Source organism: Natator depressus, chromosome 22 (assembly GCF_965152275.1).
Source record: "Natator depressus isolate rNatDep1 chromosome 22, rNatDep2.hap1, whole genome shotgun sequence".
Lineage (NCBI taxonomy): Eukaryota > Metazoa > Chordata > Testudines > Cheloniidae > Natator > Natator depressus.
Genome location: NC_134255.1, coordinates 3,937,470 through 3,955,482, shown reverse-complemented (window position 1 = coordinate 3,955,482; position 18,013 = coordinate 3,937,470). Strand labels below are relative to the sequence as shown.

Sequence of the window (18,013 nt, the reverse complement as noted above, 5' to 3'; positions counted from 1 at the left end):
TATATAGATCTATTCCTTGTGCTATTAAAGGAAGAGCAATGGGGTTTAAGAACCCTCTGCAAAGCCTCAATATAGCACATACCATACATCTACCACATGCTTCTGAAGATGGAAACTGGGTAGAGATCACCACCCAGCTGGAGTTCTGGGACAGGAAGTGTTTAGAGGGCAGCTGAGGGGCCAGCTCTGAGCTGGGGGTTGTGGAGTGGGCCACTTGGTCACAGTGCCCTAAAGCATCCCTTGAAGACTGCAGAGCCTTAAAACAGCTGAATCCCCTCCCAGCTGTGTGGTAAGCAGCCCAGCTGGGATGCAAATGCAAGCCCAGGTCCCCCATACAGCCCTGCTCTACGCAGGCTTCCTTACTTTCTCCCAGTGTGGTTTGCCAGTGACACAGGGCAGGGGCCGGTGCGCAGGCTCAGCCAGGCCCTGCACCACAGCTCACTGAAGCTGATGGGAGTTTTCCCTGTGACTTTGGATGAAGGGTAAGTGCAGTACAGCCCTGAAGGGGGGTGAGCAGGCTGTCCTTAACCACACACACACCCCCACAACCACCACCATCACAGCCCCACACTGCATCATCGCTTTATTTCAGTGCAGATCACAAGTGAGGAGCTGGTACAAATCTCTGACATGCAATTGGAGCGGCACAGAGGCAGCTCAGGCCTGCAGTGAGGTAGGTGAGGGGCACAGCCTTCCTGGGTCATCTCCTAGAAGACTGCAGCACTCGTGGGATGGGACAGCAGCTGGGAGCTATTTCCCATTCTAAACTCCTCCTTCTCCCCCTGTGCCCAACTGTGGCCCCCAGGCATCACACTCCTCTTAAGGCAAGGGTGGGCTGAAAGCTGTGGTAGCGTTCTAGAGAGCAGCAGCCTGGCCCTGCTGGTTCCTAGCCCAAGGCAGGGGTGACCACCACCAGCAATGGTCACGTCCCAGGGAAAGCCCATCTCAAACCAGGCTGGGTTTGGCAGCAGCTCAGCTGTTAGTCAGCCCAAGCATCCAGGCCATGCTGTGCCAGTCAGGGAAGATCAGCAGTGTGTGTCTTGCACATCTGGGCCAGCTGTGATCGGTCACCTCTGGAATAGTTTGATCTTCCTTTTCTGGGTCATGCAGACCCCTGACTTCACTTCTGTTCCTCTGAAATGGAGTCAGCACTAAGTAACATCAACAGGTTACTCCTGAGGGCATTCTGCGCCAAAAAAAGTAAAAAATTCTGCACCAAAAAGTTAAAAATTCTGCAAAATTTGGCAAATTTTATTTGTCAAATTAATGTGGTAGCTCGAGCATGGTATTAGGGAGCATAGGCCCCTAGCTGCACAGAGGTGGGAGATCACTGTGCAGCTCCCCCCAGGACATGGACTCAGCAGTGAGGCTGCACCCAACCTTGAGACAGGGCAAGGACTGGCCTACCCCAGAAACACCCCAGGGCCCTGCCCCTCTGTGCCAGGTGCACCAAGTGTGGGAGGCAGGCTCAGAAAGACAGGAGGATCCATGTGTGTGGGGGGGAAATCTAGGTGTGGGTTGAGAGGGCTCTGGGTGGGGGCAGCTCAGTGGGAGATCCAAGTGCAGGGTTCTGGATGCAAAGGTAATGGGACGCTGCAAGGGGGTCCAGGTGAAGGTGGTTGGGGCTCAGCAGGGGTAGTGGTCTGGGTGTGGGGAGCTTAGTGTGGGGGGGTGTCCAGATGCTGAGGGAGTGGTGCTCAGTGTGGTGGGGAATCCAGGTGTGGGTGACTTGTCAGGATGGTCCAGGTGCAGGGAGTGGGGTTTGTCGTCAGGGGGAGAGGGGTTCTGAGCATGGGGGAGTGAGACTTGGCCAGAGGGTCTGGGCATGAGGGGGTCTGGGCAGATGGGGGAGCAGCTTCCGGTACAGTGATCCCTCCCCTTGCAGCTCAGGAGCCATAGGTGAAGGAAGAGTGTGGGGTGAGGGGGCAGTTTGGAGACTTTCCTACAGCCAGGGGAGAAAGCTGGGGATGGGTCTGACCTGGCCTCGGATGCTGTGCAGGGGAAGAGGAAGTCCCGTTCTCCCCAGCCGAGCCGGGACTAGCAGCTGAGCCAGGCACAGGGTAGGAGCCACCAGCTGGGTCTTCCCATCTCACCTCCTGCCCCACAGTGATGTACCTCTCTGCCAGCTGCCCTGGGCACCTGAAACATACAGCTGGGGGGGAGGAGGGGGGGGTCCTATGACTGCTCTTGTGGCTTCCCTTTGCTTCCCTGTCAGAAAGTCATTTTTCTGCAGGGAAGCAAAGAAATCTGCGGGAGACAAATTCTGCACATGTGCAGTGGCACAGAATTCCCCCAGGAGTAATCCAGTCAGTCCCTGGCTGAGGAGCAGCACTATCCTCCTGCCTCGGCCAGTGCTCCACGTACAACAGGAAGAATGAGCAATTAGTGGTCCAGCTCCTCGCAGGGATTCGTGAGTTTTTGCTCCTCTTGGCACCTTACAGTCAAGAATCTCAGAACACTTTGGGAAGTTAATGCTCTGTGAATCTGGGCGCTGCTATGGCATGCTCCTGAGGGCGTTCAGGGGAGGATCGATACAGCCAATAACAGGACACTGGCTGTAAAGACACATGCTGTGGTGGGAGGTTTGTTTTCCACCTCCTCCAAGACCAGCAGTGCCAATGAACTTGCATTCCTCTAGTGCCTTCAGTCCAAAGGGCACCAAAGCATTTTGCAACCCCGGGGGGGGGGGGGGGGGATTAAAATTCTACACACAGGGACCATTTTAAGTAATGCTGGAATGCAGCCACCTCTGGGCTGGAATGTGACATCCATATAACAGCATACAATAGTTTGGGATCAGAAGTGAAGACAACTGTAGAAAAGGGGCACTGGAAGGGCTATGAAGGTAGGCAGAATGATTAGCCAAATCGGAATTTGATCAGAAAAATGAGGCCTCAAAGAAACAGGAGGGTGGGATTAAGATAAAGCAGTCTAAGATCCATGGGTCCATAAGAAGAGCCTCTAACATGGATGTTCTTAGTCACCCAGCTGTTAAGGACTTCACCCTACATGCAGGAGTTGGAAGACAATAGGCTGCGGAACCAATCAGTTAATTTCTGTTCCCAGCATAAGCAGAGCCTAGAAGAGAGCTGGTGCCTTTTGGAGCCTGGAGAGGTTAGGCCCAGGGAACAGGTAGATGTATCACAGGCTCTGATGGAGAGAGAGCCTGTTTCTGCTACGGGATCAGGGAGTGAATGGCTCCGAGGGGTGAAGTGGGATGTGGGGTCTTTTACCTCATATCACCAGGCCGAATCTGGCCCATATTAGCAATAGCTGGACACAGCAATTATCGGAGGTCTGTATATGGTTTGTGGGATATGCAGATGATGTCAATCTCTGGGCCGGATGAGCCAGCACCAGAGACCTCGAGAGATGTCCGGGACACCAGGCAGGTAGAAATGGTGTCTGAGTACAGGCTGCTGCTAGCCTGGTGCTGCAATCTCCATCACTGAGCAGGAGCACGCGTTTTCTCCTGCAGCTAATGGTGTGACTGGGCCAACAGCTGGGAGGAGGGGAGAGAGGGATTCAGGAGCTAAAACCAACAGCTCCAAGAGCCAGCGTTGTCCAGTGAGTAGAGCAGGGGCCTGGATTCTATTCCCAGCTAAGACACCAACACACGACATGGCCTATGGCAAGTCACTTCTCTCCGTACCTCAGTTTCCACATCAGGATCCTGAACTAACAAGCTGGCTGTCAGGCTGCAGAGCTCCGAGATACTCATGGGAGCAGACAGAGTGTTACGGCTCTGGGGAGGAGAGGAGGTGGGACCCACTAACTGGCTGGTTCGTTCCAAGCTCTCAGATAACGTTCCTCTCGAGGACCTGCTCCCCAGAGACGAACCTGTTGAAGGAGAACTTCTCCATGTTGATGGTCGTGAACTTGCCTTCCAGAATGAGCTCGGCCACAGCCCTGCCTGCCGCTGGCGAGAGCTGCAGCCCGTGCCCGCTGAACCCCGTGATGAAGAGCATGTTCTCCAGCAGCGGGTGAGGGCCCAGCACGGCGTTCTGGTCAAACGTGTTATAGTCATAGTAGCCAGCCCAGGCACTCTTCACCTGCCCAAAGAACACACACTCAGGGCCCCGCCGGCCATCTGCCAGCGGGACTGACCTACCCACCAGGAAACCCCACCGCATGCTGGCACTGACACCCCCTCCCCCCACGCTGGCAGCCGCAGCGGGGAGGCCCGGGAATGAACAGATCAACCAAACTCTCCTCTCACGCCTGAGGAGAGTCTCATGGGGAGGGCTGCATGAGGGGGAAACTGGCTCTGTGTTGTTCCCGCGCCGAGGACAGAGGCCTCCCACCTCCAGGGCTGTCACTTTAAAGCAGCTCCTGACGCTCCTCTCACTGGCCCATCATCCCCACCAGCCACCCGTCCTGAGACCGCCGCAGGGATACGAGCTGCTGTAGCCCTGCCAGCTTGGGCGCTCCCGCACTGCCATCCGATCACATCAGCAAACCTTCCCCTTCCCCGGGGGTCTCCAAGTCACGGACCAGCCCCGCCAGGACGGGGAGAGAGGGAGAGACGTTCACTTCCTCCTCTTTTCTCAAGGTGAACAAGCACAGGGATGCGCAGGCCTGTTACCTTCAGGGACTCGAACACTGGCACCCGATGGGCCAGATGGGGCCAGATCTTCTCCTGGAAGAAATTGTGATCGACTTCCAGGTCTTGGATGTCTGGCTCTTCCTCCTGGGGGTGGGACCAAAGACAGGGTTTGTCACCCAGACAGCGACCCACGGCCCTGGTGCCAGAGCTCAGCAGGGAGCTAGCTGTTAGCAGCCTGAGCTGGGAGAGGCGGCTCGAGAACAAGCATTCAGGGGGCAGCAGGGCTGTTCTGCATGGCAGCGTGACGGAACCGGGCTTGGGTGCTGCAACAGCACAAGTGGTGGCTGTGGGGTTACAGAGCCCAGCCTAGGGGAGCAGGTCACTGTCCGGGGACGCTGGTGGGGGCGGGCCGGTTCCATTCTGCTCCTGTGGAGCTCCAGCGCTGAGAGCTCCCAGGGAGGTTGTAACTGGACCCGGGCGAGTCTGGGATTCTGTAAGGATGGGGTGGACGCATCTGCTCCCGATGCTGGAGAGACGCTGCCGAGCCTCATTGCTGCCATGGAAAATTCCCCACTCCAAAAGGGACCGATTACGTGTGCTCCAGGGCCATGTCTGACAGCATAGGAGCAGAGCCGCTCAGTCAGTGGGGGCAGAGTCGGATCTAACAAAAGCCGTTTCCATTACACGGTCCCCCTCCTGCGTCCTGCACTGCAGCCTTTCCCTCCTAGGACAGGATGCTCCCTGCAGTTCATCAACGCTACTCCAATCGGCCAGAGAGGGCGCTGGTGAGTGACTGAAAACACTCCCCCTCTGTTGGTTCCCGTTTAACTGAACCCAGACTGCCTCCATGGTGCGAGCCGCCCGCTGCTGTGGGTGAGGGGAGGGGCACAGTGCATCACGGCATGTCCTGACTGCGGGCACAGTCTGACGTCACTAAATCCAGTTCACCCCATATCTATAGGGCCATTGCTCCCCTGCTGTCCCCCCCCGCCCCCGATTATGGGGCTATTGCTCCCCCACTGAGCCCTCCCCGCTTCCCCCTTTACGAGATGATTCGCTGGTTACGACTGCCTCGAGACCCCGATCGACTCACCTCTGGCGGGCTGAGGCCTCCCAAGTAGTTGCCTCCCACGCCTTCCCGGCGGAAATAAGCCCGCGTGGTGTCAACCAGCATGGGACAGTCCAGGCCAGGCCCATCGGGGCAGTGCCACACAAAGATATACCTGGGGGTAGCGGGGGCGGGGTGAGTTGGCTAAGGGACTAAGGCCAACCCCTCCTCTTCCCTGGGTTCAGCCAGAGCAGACCCAGGGAAGAAGTTTCTGGAAGGTACGAGCAGTTTGGGGCAGGGGCTGCCTTTTTATCCGCCTCCTGGACAGCACCGGGCACTATGCCAGTGTTCACCCAAGCCAGGCAGTCAGAATTCAACCTCCCAGGCCTTCCCAATTTCCAAGGCTTCTGCTTGTCCACCTTCCCAGAGCGACAGAACCGAGAGCAGGGTATTTCTGGCCACCCTACGGTCCCTAGCACAGCGGAGTCGCCCTGAGGGAACGCACCTCATTTGACCGCTTAACCTAGTCAGCTGTGGCGCTGAAGCTTCACTTGGCTCTTCCCCAGCTCACCCCCTTGGGGGAGATATGGGAGTCCCCAGAGAAGGGATCAAACCTGAATGTGCAAATCAATGCCCATACCTCACGCAGCCAAGGATCCTGTGTCACAAATCCCACCCACGCCACGTTATTTAACCTGCACCTTTTCTTGGGCTCCACGGGTAGCTTGATCCCTTCTTGGGTGTCGGGTGGCCCGATCCCAACACCAGCCATCTCGGCCAGCTTCCGTGACCAGGGGCCAGCTGCATTGACCACCAGGGAGCACTCCACGGGCTGGTACTCCAAACTGTTGGGCATGTGGACCTGGAAGGCACAAGGGGGAGAGCAGTGAGCTTAATAGACCCCAAAGAGCCCTGGGTGCCAGATGCCCCTTGAAGGCTTTCCAGGCAGAGCAACAGCGCTACACTGGAGGGGGTGTCACGGAATAAAGAGGGGAACTGCCCCCCTGAATTACCCTGCACTGGAAACAGATGTTGGGGAGCCACTGCTTCATGGGGCAGAGCAAGAGAAGGGGGAGGGCAGGAGCGGCTGTGCATAGGGTGCTGGAGAGCAGGAAGCGGTGAGGAGAGACAAAGATGGTCTTGTGGTTATAGCATGAGGCTGGGCCGCAAGAGAACCCAGTTCTCTTCCCGGCTCTGCCACTGACTCAGAATGTGGTCTTGGGTGAGTCCCATCATCACTCTGTGCCTCAGTTTCCCCATCTGTTAAAGTGAGATAATATTAGTGACTTACCTCACTGGGGGGAGCGGGGAGAAAATGAAGCATGGAGGGGGCATCACACAATGAGTCCCTGGCAGAGGTGGGAGTAGAACCTGGAGTCCCACCACCTCTGGAAACCCACTGCCTAGGTTCTTGGACTAGGAGGTATCGCTGTGTTGGTACCCTGGCTCCCACGGACACGTGGCCCCACACAAAGGAGAAGGAAGCTTTTTCAGTTATGCGGTGTGTTCGGATTTCAAGACCAGAAGGATCAGCTATCATCCAGTCTGACCTCCAGTGTAGCACAGGCCAGGGGATTCCGCCCAGTGACTTCTGCACCGGGCCCAGTGACTTGTGGCTGAAGTACAGTGGAGGTTTTTGGAAGCCACCCAGTCTCAATCTGAAAAACTCCAAGTAATGGTGAACCCACCACGTCCCTCAAGGAGCTGTTATAATGGCCAATTACCCTCCCTGTTAAAATATCCCCAGGTCAGGGTTAACTGTATGACCCCAACTCAGCCCCCTAGTGCGTATGTCTTAGGAGATCATCATTTTTCTTCCACACAGGTGATCAGCAGGGTCAAGCCCAGGACGCATCACAGATCTCTCCTGTCTGAGACATGACACTACCAGTGGGACCAGACCACTGGGGGATTACTTACGCGGACATAATTAATGCGGGAGAAGGTCAGCTCCCCCTCAGGAGTCATTATTTCTCGGGAGGAGACGGTAAAGGCTGGGAAAGAGAAACAGAAAATAACATGCAGCAAACAGCAATTTGCTCGCTCCCTTCAAATACCTCTGAGGATCTGGGCCTGTCTGCAGCAGGCACAACCGGCGAATTTGCACAGCTTGTAAGTAGCACACAAAGACCAGCTCTCCACAGTGCAGAATTACCCATCACTGCTAGAGAATAGCCGACAGTCCCTTCACTAGCACACAATGTGTATTCCAATAAGCCATTCAAACTAAAATCTCTAACAGCTGCTTGTTTGTTTTCAGTACATTTTATGATCCCTGCTCTGTCCCTGTGTTCGCTCACTGATCTGTAACGTACAGCGATCGGTAACGGGCAGGCACACAGCTCACGAGTGAGTCACAGCAAAAGGGGGGGGGGGGGAAATCATTAGACAGGTTACGGAGAAATGTAACTTGTGCTAAACCACCCGAGACCAAGGATACATCAGAGATAATGTTTAATAGATGCTGTAAATATACTTGACTCTCATACAGTGCTTTTCAGCCACAGATCTCAAAACTCTTTACAAAGATAGATAACTGTCCTTAGCCACATGTTACAGATGGAGAAACAAAGACACAGAGAGATTAAGTGACTTGCCCAAAGTCACGCAGTGATATTGTGGCAGAGCTAGGAATAGACCGGCTGTCCCCTGACTCCCAGCTCTGTCCTTATTCCATTAATCCCCATCTGCTCATTTACCCATTCCACAGTTCTTCAGACAGACAGCCATGGAATTTAACATAGAATCACAGGCATCAGAAATGGACTGTCCCATGTGGTACCATTTAGGTGAGTCGCTGAGAACAGGCCTGCATTGTTCCTTACAGGAGATATTCTCCAATGCTTCATCTACTGTAATTTGAAAAGAGCACATGAGGAAATGGACTAGAAAAAGTTTGGCAGGTTTGTCTGTTTATTTTTTAATTAAATGTCTGGCAGGTAAAAAGCCTTTGGTTCCAAGCCCTGAGCTCAGCGTTCTGCTTCTCCTACTACAGCTGATGAAATCCCCGATTTCCAAAGCAGGGCACTGAGTTACCTTCCACGCACTGCTTTAGTGTCTGTGACATCCCCAGCAAACTGTGGCAGGGGAAACAGAATCCTGGACTCCAGTCTGGGCCAACAGAGGATATCAATTGTTTCTAAAATACATTTTCAGAACTTACACCTACACACTCTTGTTTCTGATTCAAGGTCTTAAGTGGTTTTGGCAGTTATTTATTTCATTTTATCACCTGTATTAATTTTTCCATCTTATTTTAAAGATAGCAGCTCAGCAACACCTCTGGACCAGCTGAGCAACCCCTAGTACCCACCTGGATCAGTACCGAATCCCTAACACTACGATTCGCAATCTTACATGCGCCTTTGAGGTCTCCCATCCAAGTAATGACCAGATACAACGCTGCTTAGCCGAGAGGATCTCAGCACATGGTATTGCGACAACCCTACAGGGGGGTCAATACTACTTGCCAGCCTCAAACAGTGAGAGGGGCTCACTTACACGTCACTTCTCCGAAGCACTGACGGACACCCATGGACATTGCTTTTCTCCTGAAGGCAGTGAGGAGGGACCAAGGATCAAACCAACCCTCATTTTCTAGGCCTAAAGAAAGAAGAAATGGTCACATGGAAGAGCAGGCATGAACGAAGCAAGCATTCAACCATACAAGCTCCCTACATGTAGGATGCCTGCAAAGTACAGCCCCAATCCTACAGATACTTGTGCTCACACTTAACTCTATGCATGAAAGGTTCCACTGAAGTCAACAGAATGAGTCACAGGCACAAAGGTAAGTGTGTGCATAAATACCTGTGCGTTTAGCAGATGCACTATGCAGAAAGGTATGTATTATTATCCCTATTTTATAGAGGAGGTGAGGTTAGCTAGGCCAACTAGAGTTTGTTGCTGCTTAAGGTATCAATTTTTTTCTTTAATATACAGGTATCATTCAGCAACAGACAAGTATTTAACTTATAGTTACATAAAAGTTACACCAGTTCCCAGGAAGGAGCACTTTAATGAAGGGTGAATTCCAGCTTCCATTCTACCTCCATTTTTGTTTTTCAGTCTTGCCAAACAAATTCTCATTGGTCTGTATGGTTCCGTGTTTGGTCTCATCCAAAAGGTGAATTTGTTTGGAGAGTCTGAATGAGATCAGTCCTGTTATTTCCAAGTCAAGCAGCCAGGAAGATAAAACACTTTCCCCACACATTCCAACTGAGCATTTTATGCTCCGATAACTCAAATGGGTGAAGCTAGAAATTTTAAACTTGGCTTGATTTATAGACCTCAATGGGGAAGGGAAAACAGTTCAAATTTAAAGGACGTCAGTACGATAATTTTGGAGGTGTGAAAATGTAAAGTCAGCATCTCTACGCAAATGCATCTGAATTCTAGTCCCCCTCCCCAGTCTGATGCAGTGATGCCTTCAGTTAAGCGTGTTCTCTGCAGATCGGTCAGAAAAAGTATTGCCGAGTTTCTCCCCTCTATTTCCCCAAGTCAAAAACAGGGAAATTAAATGCAAAAACCTAAATATTAGTGTACAATTGACAAATCAACCACCCAAAAGTTACGTTTACATGGCCCTATTGTACATACAATCTTAATGATATTCCCATCTGCCTTGTTAAATGAAAGCCCTGTTTATTATTAGAGATTTGCCATGAAACAGACAAGACATTAACAAGCTGGGTTAAATATTTATCAGAAACCTTAATTTTTGGCACACTGTTACTCTGGACTTTGATTTTTCAGCCCTAACGTGGCATTTAAGTGTGGTTTTGCACTTAATATCTAACAGCAGGATTGGCCCTTGTAATGAAAGCTGGTCTTTTCAGTTCCTTTCGTAGTTTCAGAAACATCTGTTACATTTTCTTTTTAATTTTACTCCTCTAATATTTAGTGAGACTGACGTGCAAAGGGAGTTCCATTCCCCCATGGGGTGAGCAGGGGTCTAGCAATTAGATACCATAGGATGCCAGAGCCACATCATCGGTATTTATCCACGGATACTTCTTCTTCAGTTGTGCTGGTGACAGAAGGCAGACCTCAGCTCCTTCGGCCCTGAAAAGCCATTAAATATACATTAGAACACGCTGGTTTTAGTCCTGATACAGCTATTGTTAGGAAACACGTGGGAGAAGATCTGGAGAAAACGAAGCATAACCACTAGGAGAAAAAAAAGGAAATCCAGGATGTTTACCGTAACTTGATAGCAGTTCTGCTTCTCTCTCTTCAGATCTCCTCCCCATGCTAATGGTACAAGGCTCCTCATCCCTAAACCCCTTCATGTGCTAGGTCTCAGCTAGCTCAAGCCCATCTCTCTTCCTGCTCCTCACACAGGGTCGCTTCATCTGGAGACCCACAGAGTGAAGGTCACAGGGGCTGGGCATTCTCAGTAGAAGGCCCTTTGATACAGAATTCGCTATCCAGGGACTTTAAGGCCAGAAGGGACCATCGTGATGATCTAGTCTGACCTCCTGCACATCGCAGGCCACAGAACCTCACCCACCCACTCCTGTAATAGACCCCTAACCTCTCGCTGAGTTACTGACATCCTCAAATCATGGTTTAAAGACTTCAAGTTACAGAGAATCCATCATTTACACGAGTTTAAACCAGCAAGTGACCCGTGCCCCACACTGCAGAGGAAGGAGAAAAACTCCCAGGGTCTCTGTCAATCTGACCCAGTGGAAAATTCCTTCCCAACCCCCTCAGTTAGACACTGAGGGCAAGACTCACCAGCCAGACATCTGGGAAAGAATCTGCTGTAGTAACTTAGAGGCCCCCCCTCCCCAATCTAGTGTCCCATCACCAGCCATCGGAAAAATCTGCTGCTAGCAGTCGCAGATGGGCTACATGCCACTGTAGGCAGTCTCATCATACCACCCCCTCCATAAACTTATCAAGCTCAGTCTTGAAACAAGGTTGGCTGGCCAATATCAGCCACTACATCCACTGCCTCGCTTCCCAGCTCCCACTGTTTCACCCGCCGAGGGGCTGTACCTCTGAACGTGCACGTTCTCCTCCAACACGGCAGCTCCGTCCTCCGAGGCCAGGAAGAGGTATCCCGAGGGGTTAAACTGAATATCTATGGGCGGCTCGTTCACAACCCCCAAATGCTCCTGCGGACAGAGAACGCCCGTCAACACTCCAGTCACTGATCTGATTCAGGCAGACGCAGAGGGAGAAGGACCTGGGACCCATTCAAGAGACCATCACTGCATTATCTCCCCGTAAAATGGAGGAGCTGCTCTGGTTTGGCAACCCCCTCAGAGTGACCTCTCCTCCTCTGCTAGAGACCTCCCTTGAGCCTGTCAGTGCGGCTTTTTGCTCTGCCAGAGGGGTCGCTGACAAGCTGCATAGGCCCCCTCAGTCTCCCTAGTGATCGACAGCATCACCTACATACATTTCCCAGCACTTGTCAGCTTGGAAGTGAAGATGGGACTCGAACCTAGATCCCTTGCGTGGCCACGCAGAATGTGGCCTGGTTACTGTTTGTACTGTGCTTCAGCACACAAAGAACAACAGAAAGCCCGAGGTATTACTAAGCATAGGGCACTGACTGATCATTCTCTCCCAGAAGAGACACACGGTCAAACAGCAATGTGAGATACCTGTGTAAATCCAGATTTACACTCCAGATTTACACCAGCGAGCAGCAGACTCAGGCCCACAAGCAGGTATAAGCAATGCAGCAGTGAATACATTGTCACACACACACACACACACACACACACACACACACAGAGCTAATTAAATGAACTATACTACGCTCCACCTGCAGCCATGGCGACAAGGGGGTTCAGCATGCCTGTAGCTCCCCTAAGCCTCCTGACTCCAAACACTCTCTAGCACGGCGCTTGCAGGCGTTGAGGCCCCTGGAGGGTCAAGGCCCTAGCGCCTCCCTTCAGACCTTGGCCAGCGTAACGTACGTTGATCGTGCGCAGGAAGAACGCTGAGTAGAGGGACATCTGGATGTTTTCTGGCAAGGAGAACTGCTGCCGAATCCCTCCTGCAGAGAGCACCGTGGAGGCTTGCGAGTACTGTAGGGAAGTCAAAGGGGCAGGGGAAGGATGGTCAGGATGGCAGAGTTACCAGAAAAGAAACGAGGCAGCTAGTTTTCAGTTCTTCCCTCTCACAGGCTCTAGTGCTGGTGAAAGGCCCGGGCCCAACAGCCCTGGGGACTGAACCTGCCTGTTCACGGAGCAAAGCCAGGACAAGTAGCAGCTGTGAAACAATCCCCTGATGCTGCTCTACCAAGGAACCCTGCAAACTCCCTCTAGTGAGCAGAGGGGAGATCAATTTCCATGAACCATTCACTCCTGTGTTGGTCTCCTGAGACTATCAACGGGGTGATGTGGGCACTTGCCCTTTGGGAACAGGAGAGGCCACCAAACATCTTGCAGATGGCATCAACTTTTGGTCCCTTCCAACCTGGGCTGGAGACCAGCCACTGACCTTGAGGCTGCATCTCGCATTAGCAAGCCCTGCCCCCACATGCTGTCCCTAGCCCAGCATTTGCAGGGGGTTAGCCTAGAGGTTAGGGAGACCCTAAAAGAGAAGGGATGCAGTTACCCCGTTATGGGTGGCCAAAGCCCGCAGCGGCCCCATCCTGGTCATTAATGGGTAAAGAAATAGGATGGTGAGGAACAAGGACAAACTCACAGATGCAAAGACAAATCAGAAGATCTCAGGACTGGAAGGGACCTCCTGGGTCAGTACAGGCAGCCCCATACAGTCCCATTCTTAAATTTATCAAGCTCCAATGCAGACAGAGCAGAGGCCAAGTGACCTACTGGTGTGTCCTGGCTCTGCCTAAGCAATGTCTTGAACACACAGGTGCTGATCTATTTTAACACCATGGAACATGGGAGTCCTTGATCAAAATAAATGGGCTGGAACATTGTAACCCCCTGTATGCTGGTCTTAGAGTCACTACTAAATCACCCGGCCCAACCCTGATCTCTGCAGGGCCAGTCACTAACTCCTTCCCCACTGACCCCTTCTCTGATCAGTCTCTGCAGCCTCCAGCCCTTCCGGGGGGAGCCCATTCCACTGCCCCAATTGCTCTGGTCGCTAAGAACTTCTTTCCCCACAATGCTCAGCCCAAGTTTTCCCTTCCTTCATCGTGGGCCATTGCTCCTTGGCTCCCTGCATTAGTACAGCTACTCTGCAGCTCTGTGTGAGCTCTGATTCTCCTCCCACATGGAGATGGCTCTTTTCTGGACTAGTCCCAGTCAGCCCTTTGGTGCAATTGGGACTAGTCAACCTTTTATGGATGCAAATCTTCCTTGTGGGGGGAGGGAGATCTGGTGCAAGGAGGGGGACAGGGTGGGTTGGGTCTGCAGTGCAGCCACAGCACTTGGAGTTCAGCTCAATTTCTAAATCCTTGCCTAAATGAGACTCCGGGATGCTGCATATTTTAGTGGTAGCCTTCTCAGGGGTAACTTACCATTGGGTCCTTCTCAATCACAACCACTCGGAGTGCATCTCTCCGGGGCTCTAGCGCCTTCAGCCAGTAGGCGACGGACCAGCCCATCACCCCTCCCCCCACGATGACCACATCTGCGCGCTCAGGAGGGAGACCCTTTGTGGTACCCAAGGGGTCCCAATCACTGCCCGGGAGGCTCTCTTTTAACTTCTTCTGGAACTTCACTACCTCCTTCTCCAGGTCTGTAAAGAGAGACGGGATAGTCAGCTGGCTCGCCCTGTTCCAGCATGAGAAATCCAGACAGCAGGAGCAATCCCCAGCCCAAACAGGGCTATGCAAGTGGAACGCAGGAAGAGCGGGGCAGCGTTAGGCAGAGGGGCACTGCGTTTGCTGGGCAAGTTCAGGCAAGGCTCAAGACACACTTCCCTACTCTATTTTCCATTAACCATGTGGTAAGGTCATGAGACCCAGGCTCTAGTGAGATGCAGATAAGGGCACATCTCCCTTCTCCACTGATACAGCCTCTGCCATCCCCCAGACGTCCCGACAACTGGGGGAGTTCTGCAGGTGGACAAAGAGCATTTGGCTCTGGTTCAACCCAGGAAAGTCATAAATGATGTTTCTAGGAAGGGGAAAGACTGAAGTGCTCTAACTTCACCTACAACTGAGCCATCAGACCAGGCAGGTGGTGCAAAAAGCCTCAAGGTGCTGCCAAACCCCTGACTAACCCTGGACGCAGAGATTACCACTAGGGCGAGGAATTCTTCCTTCCCTTGTTCTGTGGCAGGAAACCGCCTTCCCTGCTTTCAGATGAGGATATAGCCACTGAGATTCACAGCACTACCTGCGTGCTAGATGACTGCACTTCATTCAATCTAGGGCTAAGTTAAACTGACATGGCTCAGCCTGCATCAGCGTATCTCATTAACCAAGGCCAATATGAACACGTCACACGTGTGTATTGTACATTCCACTGGCTCCCCGTTTGGTCCAGGACAGAAATTAAGGTCCTGGTCCTAACCTCTAAAGCCCTTAATGAACTGGGATCACCCCAGCCTACAAGAAAGCTACACTCCACAGGAACTCTGCTGCTGGAGAGACCCAGATTTAGACTATATGGTGCTAGGAGCAGAGCAGTCTCTGGCTCTCAGACCCAGTGTAATCCCAGCTATGGGACTCCTTGCTTCTTAGGCTCATTGCTCAGTCTGACAGCATCCTTTTAGATCAAGTCTTACCGTGTAAATACAATATCACATGCTCCTCAGTCCAGTCTTGGAAGTGGGGGAGGGATACCTCAGCGGTTTGAGCATTGACCTGCTAAACCCAGGGTTGTGAGTTCAATCCTTGAGGGGGCCATTTAGGGATCTGGGGCAAAAATTGGGGATTGGTCCTGCTTTGAGCAGGGGGTTGGACTAGATGACCTCCTGAGGTCCCTTCCAATTCTGATATTCTACGATTTACATTGACTTTTTTCTCTGTTGAGCATCTTTCACCTGCACTGAATCCACTTAATTGGCAACCCTGGAAATCAACTTTTCTGTTCCGGTTCTGCAGGGGCAGCCTGGGCAGTAGCAGTACAAGTACACTGCCCAGCCGATACGGCCTCAATCTTGCCCTCGAGGGACCGCCTGGGGCCAAGAAATTACTTGAGTCCCAGCTCCTCATTCATTCCCTGACTTCTCTGCTCAGACTGACAGCAAGGGAGACAACAGTGCCAAAGGTGATGGTGGTTTTGGAAGAGTTTTTTTTGAGAACTGGCCTGAGACTCAATAAAAAAGCATCTTCTCTCTTATATCATGTCATGTCCAGGTCACCACCCAGCTTGCTGCAGTCACTGGTAGTTTTATTTCTCTGCTGCGTGGGACCCACACAGAGGTTACGTTCGCTTTGAATATGCATCAGAACAGCATATATGGAATCCATGGAAACAAGAGGATAAATTCTAGTCTCCCCAGAGGCCAATCATTTGTGCATCATTCTGGGGTACACTCTTTAGATTCCCCTTCTTGGCATGCAGGTTAGCGATCTTGATCAGCACATGGTCACGCGATCCAGTTCCAATGCCAGCCCAATATTTAATGGAAACCCAGAGACCGAGATGTCACTCTTTTCTTATCGCATGTGGCATCCATCCAAAGCTGATCCCATAGGTAGCAGTAGCCACTAGAGTCACTGACTACTGAGATGTGACAAGCCTGTTAACCTTTTGTAACCCTTATCAAGGTCATGTAACTGAGCCCAGGAAATAGAGTTCAGTCTCTTTCCGCTGCCCCTGTGCATCACATATTCATTGCTACACAGAACATAGATCAAAGTTCGCTACCACCAGGTTGGAATCTGACCCCTGGTATTTATTTTTAAGAGCTGGATGAATCCAATTTCACAACCTGTCTTTATAAACATGTTCAATAATAATACCTAACGTTATATAGTGCTTTTCATCCACAAATCTCAAAGCATTTTATAAAGGAAGTCAGTATCGTTAGCCTCGTTTTACAGATGGGGAAACTGAGGCACAGAGAGACATGACTTGCCCATGGTCACCCAGCAGGCCAATGGCAGAGCCAGGAAGCTCACCTAGCTCTTCTGAGTCCCATCCAGTGCCCTCTCCACTACATGCCTCTTAATGCTAAAATTAAGGGGCTGAATTACCCACTGGAGTGACACCAATGATGAGGTTCCCCTGGGTATCCCAGCAGCAACTTGGCCACAAGAGACTAAAGTTGTAGGAAAAATATGAAAGGTGGGTTAATAGTGAACCCAGCCGATGTGATAAACTCTGATTAACATAGGGGAGTCTGGGTTGCCTGGCACCACGTGCCCATGGGGTGACACTTTGCCCACCTCTAGCACCTTCTACCCGAGTTCAGAGCATTCTAGGAACAAGAACGAATTTAGCCCGATAGCCAGGCTAAGTGTCTGTTCTGTGTTTGTACAGCCCCAGCACAAGGGGGTCCTGATCCAGGAACACAAATAACCCCCCCCCATACAGACGGGAAACTGAGACATCGGGAGAGGCAGGACCCTGCCCAAGGTTGCAGATGGAACCCAGGGGTCCTAGCTCCCAGCCCTCTGCTTGAGCCATGAGAGGAGGCCACCCCTGGCCCCTTGCAGGGCAGGGAGACCTTGAGGCAGGCGGGTTAAGGTGGCTAGCCCCGGGCAGCAGGTCTCTGGGCACAGCCCGCTGGGGCCGCGGCTCCATCCGCGACAGGGCAAAGGCAGGAGGGGCGCTGAGCAGGTGAGCTCACCCCTCAGCCCCAGGCCATGCCCAGCCCCTGCCGGGGGCGCTCCCGGACCAGGGAGCTGGGACCGTCCTGCGGCAGCCGAACGGAACATCGCACCCCGATGCCATGGGGAGCCCCGGGCCCCCGCCGGGCTCCCCAAGCAAAGCCCCCCCTCCTTCCCAGGCCCCAGCCGAGCCCGGGACCCCCCCCCAGCCGAGCCCGGGACCCCCCCCCCCAATATCTCCTTCCCAGCCCCCAGCCGAGCCCGGACCCCCCCCCATATCTCCTTCCCAGCCCCCAGCCGACCCCGGGACCCCCCCCCCCATATCTCCTTCCCAGCCCCCAGCCGAGCCCGGACCCCCCCCCCCATATCTCCTTCCCGGCCCGGCCCGGCCCGGCCCGGCCCCGCCCCACCTTTGAAGAGGTCCCGGCGCTGGGGGGGGCCGGTGCGGAGCTGGCGGGACCGTGGCGCGGAGCCCCCGGCGGGGTCGGGAAGCGGGCGGGGGCGGGGGCGCCCCAAGCCCCGGCACAAGCGACCAGCCCGGATCATGCCGGCCAGACCAGGCCACCCCCACGCGGGCCGCCGGCAGGCCCCGCCCCCCGGCCGCCGTCCCCGTGCTGACCAATAGCCTCCAACCACACTACTCCACCCCCCGGGGCAAGCCTCCAATCCGCGTCCATGTCTGCCTTTCCCCGATTGGACCTCGCCCAAGAAAGGGACTGACCAATCCGCCGGTCCCGTGCTCCGGCACCCACCTCTT

The 18,013-nt window shown here is 53.2% G+C and overlaps 1 protein-coding gene across 1 annotated transcript; it reads right to left on the bottom strand.

Annotated features, from left to right (window-relative positions):
• Window positions 1-1,917: 1,917 nt before the first annotated feature.
• On the bottom strand, window positions 1,918-17,802 carry FOXRED1 (FAD dependent oxidoreductase domain containing 1). The gene is made up of 11 exons (XM_074936943.1): window positions 17,667-17,802; window positions 14,050-14,270; window positions 12,530-12,640; window positions 11,601-11,719; window positions 10,564-10,658; window positions 9,096-9,197; window positions 7,515-7,588; window positions 6,296-6,456; window positions 5,640-5,769; window positions 4,586-4,690; window positions 1,918-4,052 (listed from the first exon to the last, which is right to left on the bottom strand). The coding sequence occupies exons 1-11, from the start codon at window positions 17,800-17,802 to the stop codon at window positions 3,798-3,800; spliced, it is 1,509 nt and encodes a 502-aa protein (XP_074793044.1). The 3' UTR covers window positions 1,918-3,797.
• Between the last annotated feature and the right edge of the window lie 211 nt (window positions 17,803-18,013).

Coding starts and splice junctions, on each gene's coding strand:
- FOXRED1 (XM_074936943.1), bottom strand. CDS start 17,802: ATGATCCGGGCTGGTCGCTTGTGCCGGGGCTTGGGGCGCCCCCGCCCC. Junction 9,198..10,563: donor TGTGGCTCTGGCATCCTATG/GTATCTAATTGC, acceptor TTCTTTCTTTAG/GCCTAGAAAATGAGGGTTGG. Junction 4,691..5,639: donor GAGGCCTCAGCCCGCCAGAG/GTGAGTCGATCG, acceptor TCCCACCCCCAG/GAGGAAGAGCCAGACATCCA.